The 8,449-nt window shown below is 45.2% G+C and overlaps 1 protein-coding gene and 1 long non-coding RNA gene across 2 annotated transcripts; both read left to right on the top strand.

Annotated features, from left to right (window-relative positions):
* Positions 1-230: 230 nt before the first annotated feature.
* Positions 231-4,017, top strand: LOC123086551 (multiple organellar RNA editing factor 1, mitochondrial). The gene is made up of 5 exons (XM_044508311.1): positions 231-672; positions 2,204-2,301; positions 2,393-2,458; positions 2,545-3,257; positions 3,802-4,017. The coding sequence occupies exons 1-4, from the start codon at positions 302-304 to the stop codon at positions 3,252-3,254; spliced, it is 1,245 nt and encodes a 414-aa protein (XP_044364246.1). The 5' UTR covers positions 231-301; the 3' UTR covers positions 3,255-3,257; positions 3,802-4,017.
* Positions 4,018-5,542: 1,525 nt separating this feature from the next.
* Positions 5,543-8,309, top strand: LOC123082126 (uncharacterized). Its single transcript, XR_006438950.1, has 3 exons — positions 5,543-5,859; positions 5,933-6,021; positions 6,159-8,309. It is a non-coding gene; the product is annotated as an uncharacterized lncRNA (long non-coding RNA).
* Positions 8,310-8,449: the final 140 nt, after the last annotated feature.

Here is an 8,449-nt window from a genome sequence, read left to right as displayed (position 1 = left end):
GATGATGGTCGTCGTCGTCGCCTGTGATGGCAGACTCCGCCGGCGGCGCACTGATGTGGCATTTCTACATAAAGGGGCCATCCTTCCCACGGTGAGAGGGGAAGTTGAGCTGATTATACGGGTCACTACAAAATTTATAGCGTTTAATAACGAAACTGGTTAGACATTTTTTGGGGCCCAACTTTCACCCGTATGCCGTTTCCCTGCTGCTCATTTCCGTATACCGCTCCCATCTCACGCGACCCCCTTAAACCCCAGAAGCCTCCATCCGCGGCGCCCCCAACGAAAACCCTAGCCCGCCATGGCCCTCGCGCTCCGCCTCCGTCGGGCCCTCGCCGCCGCCTCCACCTCCGCGTCCCTCCTCCGTCCGACCGCCTCCGCCGCGGCATCCCCCCATCGGCCCCCCCTCCTCGCCCCCTTCGTCGCGCCGCTGCCGCTCCCGCGCCTGTTCCTACCCGGGGGCGCCGCCGGCTTCCGGTCGACGGCGGCGGCAGCGGCACGGGGTAACTACGGCGGTGGGGCGGACGACGCCAAAATCGACCCCGACGAGATCCTCTTCGAGGGGTGCGACTACAACCACTGGCTCATCACAATGGAGTTCCCCAACCCCAAGCCCTCCCGCGAGGAGATGATCGAGACCTACCTGCAGACCCTCGCCAAGGTCGTCGGAAGGTATAACGAAGTCCCCCTTATTTCGTTTCTTGTCAGAAATCTGTGAATCGGTCAGGAAACGGACCTGTCTTCATGTCGAATTAGTCTTATTTCGTTTCTCGTTAGAAATGTGTGAATCGGTCAGGAATCGGACTCATCTCGTGTCGAAGTAGTCTCAGAGGATGAGTCTGATTGCTTTCCTTTCTTGTGTCTTGTGTATGGTTGGAGTGATTGAAGGCTGCGTGTGTGTGGTATTCATTTGGTTCGGATATATGGCGTGCTGTTAGTTTGATTGTCGTTCCATATTAATATTTTTATTAACAAAGGTTTACGATACTAATCTGTAGTTGCAATTGCTGGAATCATTGAGCTGCTTGTTGCTTTTTCAGGTGAGTGGGTGATAGCTTTGAGGGTGGGTGTCATGTTTATTTTGGTGGCTATGGATCTGAATTATGTCAACAGAATTTGATTCTTGCGATAATGTGCCTTGTTCTACTTATGGCGACTAATAACGTTTTAAAATTTTATATGCTCGATAGCTCCAGTGATTTAGTCATGAATGATGCAATTTTTTTGTGTGTCATCAACATTTTTTGACTTGAATAAACAAGAATTATGGAACGGAGGGGGTAGTTTGATACACCTATGTCAAGTAACATTGTTCTGTTTGGAGCATTTTTGTATGTGTGGTGATTTGAAGTATTCAAGATATTCTAAATTCACTGCTATTTATCATTTCCTGAGTGTAAAGACATGCATTTTCCATAATCCAACCATACATTTAATCCTGCCTTTTTTAGTTAGGGCTCTCCACTAAACTAGACGTGGGCCACTAGGCAGAAATATCAGAAGTAGCACCTCGAGATTGACCTGAAAACTAATATCGTTTGCGCTGTCAGCTTTGTTGCTTTCTTCTGTATGAAATTAGAATAGTAATTAACTGGTTATAAAGGGAAATATAGAATAATTTGATTTTGGAGAATGGCAATGGTAATTTTTCATAACGTTTTGGTAATATATAACTTAAGTCATTATGGGGTCTACATCTAGTATTTTGAATGTACTTTTCAGTTCAAAGATCCCATTATCTGTTATAGTTTCTGCAGTATGTTCTTATTCATCGAATTTGATGCTCACTGCTAGCTATGGACAGGGGTGCGTGGAAGCTTGCTATCCATGTGCCAGAGCCATGAGTTGGTTGCGAGATCTTATGGGTTTCACCTCTAGCCTACCCCAACTTGTTTGGGACTAAAGGCTTTGTTGTTGTTGTTGTTGTTGTTGTTGTTGTTGTTGTTAGCGAATGGTCTGTTTCTACACCAATGAATACTGCTAGCGAATGGTTCCCTATATTTGATGGTTCTGTTTCCGCTCTTAAAAGGTTAAGTCGTTGCTCTTGCCTAGAATTTGTGAAGCTGTTGCTTATCAAATTGATGGCTCTGAAATTATCTAGTGAAGGCATGCCCTTATTTATGATGCTAATGTTTCTTCCGACTGATGTGTAAGCAATGTAATATCATTTGCAACATTTAGCTGAGCTCTTAGCTTCTTGTAGTTATGAGGAGGCTAAGAAGAGGATGTATGCTCTTAGTACAACAACATATGTTGGTTTTCAAGCTGTAATGACTGAGGAAATGTCAGAAAAGTTTCGCGGTGAGATGATGTGATATGTAGACTTATATTCTGTTTGAAATGTTTGTTATTCTATAAATTTAAGTACCTTCTTTTTTTGCATTTTGATCAGGATTGCCTGGAGTTGTTTTTATCTTGCCTGATTCATATTTATACCCAGAGACAAAGGAGTATGGAGGTTTGTTGTATTCTTGTTCATCAATTACTGTTTAGTAACTTCCTATGCCCCCAATCTAATCTGTATGTGTGAATTGGTTTCATCAGGAGACAAATATGAGAATGGTGTCATAACTCCAAGACCACCACCTGTTCAGTATAGCAAACTGTCAAGGAATGATAGAAACCGCAACTATCGTGGGAATTACGAAAACAGTCCTCCACCGCAAGGTAATTACCAGAACAGTCCTCCACCTCACGGAAATTACCAGAACAGGTCGCCACCACAAGGAAACTTCCAAGGGTCCCGCCCACAGCAAGAAGTAAGAGGCTACGCTCCACAGCAGAATTACACACAAGCTGGACAAGATGGTAGAGGTTATGGGAGGAATGATTCCGCCGACCGTCCAGGTTACAATGCACCTGGTGGGTACCAAGGGCGTGTAAATGAAGCCGGTCAAGGTTTCCAAGATCCACAAGAGCGCAGGAGTTTCTCGCAAGGACAGGAAGGAGATCTCAGGCCTGGTGGCCCTTCAGCACCTGGAAATTATGGTCAACCACCTGCACCTGGAAATTACGGTCAACCGCCTGCACCTGGAAATTATGGTCAACCGTCTGCACCTGGATCCTATGGGAAGCCATTTGGACCTCCAGCTTATGGGCAACCGTCTGGATCGAGATATGCTGGAGGTAACCAAGGGGGTCCTGGTTATGGTGGAGACAACAGACAGGGTGCAGCGCCTGCATATGGAGGAGATAACTTACAAGGGGTTTCCGATCAGTATCCTAGCCCAGGTGAAGGACAACAAGGGAACTGACAGGTATAAAAGCATTTGTCATATGATTTTTACTGGCACTATGGACAAGTATCGGATTAAAGTTGATCAATGTTGATATCTTTTGTCCATAAAGCTTAAATCGCATAATTATGGTGCGACCTAGTACTTCGATCAAACCTATGAATATTACTTTTATCACGCCTGTAGTGCTTGCCCACTGAGAGGTTGAAGTTTGTATGTTGACTGTTAGATTTCAGTTTCCACATGTCTCCTAAGTGGATTAAATTTTTGTTCTTAAATGCTCACCCACATCTGTTTGGTAAACCATTAGAGCAATGAACCTCCTAAGTTGTTAAATATAAGTGCAAGCATATATTATCATTATTCAATCATTTATAAGGAAATCCTGACGCATACATCAAACCCAAGCTATGACAATCTTATTCTGTTCCAATTTCTCCGCACACTCATTTGGCAGCAGCGGTCCCTGAGGAATATGCCTATGAAAAATTGTATCTGTAGTCTTGCTATAATACTGTTAATCTGTGGCTAATCACTGATGCCTCTTCATTTTGGTGTCGTGCAGGGTAGGCAGTAAGGATCTGATGAGAAGTAGCTTCACGAAGAACAAGGCATTAGTTGCTCTACTTGAAATGTAGAAATTTCCACCTGTAAAATAAACAACCGAACTACTTTATTGCCTCCTGTTGCCTGCATTGACATTGTAGACTTATAAATCGATGTGCGTTACTATTTCTTGTAGCCATATATTTGACTTTTTGAAAGGTTTGTGAAGTCTGGAGCGGTCTGTGCTTTTGATGGATGTTTCATGCTTTAGTTGTCGTCGAACTTGTGATGTAGTCCTGCAACTTATGATATAAGCAGTAGAATTATTGCATCTGATGGCCCGTACAAGTGCACTATACACGTACAAGTTGATGCCTGAAATTGCAGCCTCAAGCAATATTCCTTCATCATTTGCTGCGGTGATCTGACCATTTCACCTGTGTTGGGAAATGATCGTTGGTACCATGCAGTAAGCATATACTGGCTGTGATTGTTACTCTTGACTCTTGGATGCTCATTGACATTCGCTAGACTTCCTTTTCGAGAGGTACCGTTTAGATGCTTTGATCGATCTTGACATTGGGCATCTCAATCCCTGAGGATGAGATTTCAAAAGAATTTTGTGGGTCAACTTTCAGGATCTATAGAATAAAATCTACTTTTCAATGGAATAATATTGCGATATGGACATAATGGGGAAGTGCAGTAAAATATATGTTCTTTTTATAAATATACCTATGAACACACATATGCACACCCTATCCATATGACTACACCTAAGAGATCGAACCCTACCAAGAGACCAAACATACGGAGTTTGAGATTGTCAAAGTCACCACAAATACCTTGTAGCCGACGAAAATGTCATTTCCCATTGAACAAACATTGCATAACAAATCTTGGAAAATGCAAATTAACCATCTGAACTCATCCCCTCCAGGCTCTGCTGGTCAGTCTGTGGAATCACCTTCCCTGTATCTGCTACCCTGGCGGCGGCAAGGGAAATCCTGGTTCCTTGGCTTCATTTACTCTCTCCGTTCCATAATATAAGAGCGTTTATATTATGGGCTGATGACATCGCTTCATTTTTGAGTTGGTTTTTCGAGCTCTGAGCCTCTTCGAGTTCGTCGTGGAAGATGACTAGCTTGACGTCGCTTCTATGTAGATTCCTGTCGTCTCCTTGTAGTAGCAAGGTTAATGTTCCTCATCGTACATAAGCAACAGCGAGATCTGGTGCCAAGCGCTTCTGATCAATTAAAGGGTTCGACATGCGACTGCGGCTCAAGGACATTGGTCCTTAGGGGCATGTTCATGAAGACTGCCTGACTGCCATCGATAAGGTCAGGCCAACTCCAATAGGAGAGCATCGGCAAAGGTGCGTCGGCGGCTCGTTTTGACGACGATAGTGGTCGTTTGGTGGTAGACACCTCAATGTAATTATTATTTTTTATGTTTGGTATATGTTTTGTTCCTCTGGTGAACTTTTATAATGGACGGTGCACATACATCACTCGGTTAAAAATAAAAACCTCATATAGAGTTCCGATAATCCAAAATCCTCACTCAAATAAATACAATTGATTTTCACTCGGCTACAAATACAATTTGGACTGATCCCAATTGTGCGACTCAGCTTAAATGTGGCAAGCCGCAAGCAACACCTGCCCTGACCTCCTCCCATGTCCACACTATAAATGCCAGCTTGTCTGAGCCAGCAGGGACGCATGCCACACAGACCCCCAAGGAGACCCACCATCAAACATACATACATGAGAGAAGGAATTGCATATCAAGTGTGAAGAAAAAGAAGAAGAAGAAGAGGTGAAGCCTTGCATGGAGATGGAGAGCCTCCCTTCATCTGATAGCCAAGAATGACTTGCCTATGCAATGCCTCTGCTAACTGATCCATCTCACCATCGGCTGGGAAGCCCCTGTGATGGATGCAGTTTGTGTGGTTGCATGGGTGGGTCTTCTTGGCTAACCAGAGGGGCTCTCATCCACCATGCCAGGCCATCCCTCTTCAAGAAACAAAAATGAAAAATCTCTCTGAAGCCACTGGATTCGATCTCCTTTGCAGGTCGAGTTCAATTCGGCAATGCGATAATCGTCTACGCGTCCCGATCTCACCTTCTGAATCCTTCTTTCTTTAGGTGAGAATCAAATGCTGTTTCTTCAGGTGGGCAACTCTTGGATTCAGAATTCAGTCACCATTGTGTGGTTATTGGGGAGACTCCCTTTGGTAAGTTACCAAAGCAAGATGTGTTCAAAAAAAAAAAGTTACCAAGCAAGATTAGTACCAGGCTTTGCTGTGTCCAAGCCCCAGGTAGATGGGGACAATTTCCCTGCTTATTATTTCTGATGTTCTGCTGCCACCAGGTGCATGCAGGGTTTGCCAGGTATAGTAGTACGTGCGACAGCCGTCACCGGATCCAAGAATTGGACAAGCTTCTTTCTGCCAGACCGAACGGACACGAGGAGTTTGTGCGGCGCCACACGTGTGACATGAAGTACAGCACACACACGGACGTGGCCCCGTCCCGACGTGTGCCCTCGCCGTGAGCACGTTGCACAGAGGGAGGGTTTCGTCTCCATCTGTGCAAGTGTCATGTTCCACGCTGCGAATTAAGATTTGTTTACGGGCGACGTAGAAACAAAGCTGAAAAATGCAAACAAGAATCCGGATCTTTCTAGGGCGTGTTTTTTTTTTACGGATAGGGCGTGTTTGGTTTCCCATACGGAGGTCGATAGACTGGCTGCATATAGAGAAAAAAATTCGCTAACGGTGTTTGGTTATTTGGCTCGCATCAATTCCGTGTATTGCACAATGTTTAAAGCACTCTAGGATCATGCTGAGGAGAAATTCCCACATTATCGGTTTTCATTCATGCAAACTCGCACGGATCACAAGGTGAGAAAAATTCTCTTCTTTTCCGTGTCAGACCATATGCTCCTCTCACAGCGTATATGGGAAGCCGCCGCTACTAAATGTGTGAGTCTGTATGCTGCAAAACCTCACCAACCACCATACAGGTAACCAATCAACATGTATACGTCGTTTTTTGCAATATTTTTCTTCAACTAGGCCCTGCTTAGCCTGTATCGTTTTCCTCATACAGCCTCATCCTATGGTTGCAGGCAACCAAACACGTCCCTAGTGTATAAAATTCTAGCCAGCAGGGATCGCTCGCCTTTGCCGCGCCACTTTATTGTCCATAGGGTATTTTTTCTGGATGAGGGCATTTCTAAAGCTGGACCGCAAATATGTTCCGGCATTCGTCCGCGGACAAGGGGTCAGTCCGCGGACACTGATGCGGGAGCAGAACATCCAAAGCTGCTTGCATACATTTCATCAACTGTTTGAACTAACCATACAAAATTCATGCAAAGACGACATATTTCATTAAGTTCGGATATAATTTACATAACGGATGATTTTTTGATTGTTTTACTAAAAACTATAAATACCAGACGACTATCTCGTACGCGTGGCCGCTTTGTCCTGCCGCACCACCATCGTCGTCTGTGTCCTCGTCGTCCCTTCAGTGACGCAATGTTGCTTGAGGCCACGACAGCCTTGTCCGGTGGCTGCCTGCCGCTCGCGTAGGAGCGGCTCCGCCTCCTATTGCATGGTGCGGAGAGCCGCCTTGGCCACTGTTGGCGGAGCCCTAGCGGCGGCGTTGCCCCTGCCGGCGTTGGCGGAGCAATCGCTAAGCGATCACTCCTTGCCGCCCTCCCGTTCGGTCAAATCGCGGACATCAATGTCGACCGTTGCATGCTGTGGGCCGATACGAATGCGGAGTGGCAAGCGGCGCCGACGTCCGATGGAAAGCACGGGAGAGGCGGGTAGGATTTTTTATGGGGCAAGGCGGTCAGACGCGGGCGTGGCAGCGGTCCGGAGCCCGCAACCCCCGTAGTTTGTCTCCGGTTTGCGGGAAAAAACACGTCCGGATCGCTGGACGGACCGACTGAACCAGCATTGGGTGGTACAACACATCCGGATGCGCGGTTCGAACGTATGCGGGTGGTTTGAGGGTCGGCGTTGAAGATGCCTTAATCTTATGTTTTGGACCGCAGCCGGCGAACATTCTCTAGGAGGGGTTGGTATTTACGAACATTTGAGGTGACAAGTTTAGACTGTGTACTGCAATAAGTTTGGCCCGACTCCACTGAGGGAGAGGGTGATGGCGATGGAGCGCCTCTGTCTCGCTTCAATGCTTGTAGTCGTCGTTAGATGGTCTATAGATATGGATGTAATTTTTATTATTTTTATGTTCTTTGTACTGCGATGCTATGATGAATATCTCGGTAATTTTCTCGCAAAAAAGAAGTATGAGGTTGGCAGTTTCTTCATAAACGCATGCCATTTGCTGTAAAAAAGGCAGGATTTACCCTCTCTTCCCAACTAAATTTGCAAAAAAAGAGCATTCCCTTGCCATTCCCTCCCAGCTGACGTTTGTCAGATGTAACATTATCGTATGCTTCTAAGTTTTTCTAAACGCAACACCTTCTCTTGAAATATTTTTAATAAGCAAGTAACCAAATACTCCCATGATTCCATGATGTAGTGCATATATCGAAAATTCAAACCTCACAAATTTTGATCAAATTTATGAAAAAAAATATTTACATCTAGAATGCCAAATACATATCATTAGTTCATCACAAGA

This window comes from Triticum aestivum, chromosome 4A, assembly GCF_018294505.1.
Source record: "Triticum aestivum cultivar Chinese Spring chromosome 4A, IWGSC CS RefSeq v2.1, whole genome shotgun sequence".
NCBI classification, from domain to species: Eukaryota; Viridiplantae; Streptophyta; class Magnoliopsida; order Poales; family Poaceae; genus Triticum; species Triticum aestivum.
The sequence above is the reverse complement of the archived record's forward strand: the minus strand, read 5'-3'. Positions and strand labels throughout refer to the sequence as shown.

What these genes read in the sequence shown, in the direction of transcription:
- LOC123086551 (XM_044508311.1), top strand. Translation starts at nt 302, where the DNA reads ATGGCCCTCGCGCTCCGCCTCCGTCGGGCCCTCGCCGCCGCCTCCACC. An exon ending in AATGTCAGAAAAGTTTCGCG is followed by an intron (nt 2,302 to 2,392) that starts GTGAGATGATGT and finishes CATTTTGATCAG; the next exon opens with GATTGCCTGGAGTTGTTTTT. An exon ending in AGAGACAAAGGAGTATGGAG is followed by an intron (nt 2,459 to 2,544) that starts GTTTGTTGTATT and finishes TGGTTTCATCAG; the next exon opens with GAGACAAATATGAGAATGGT.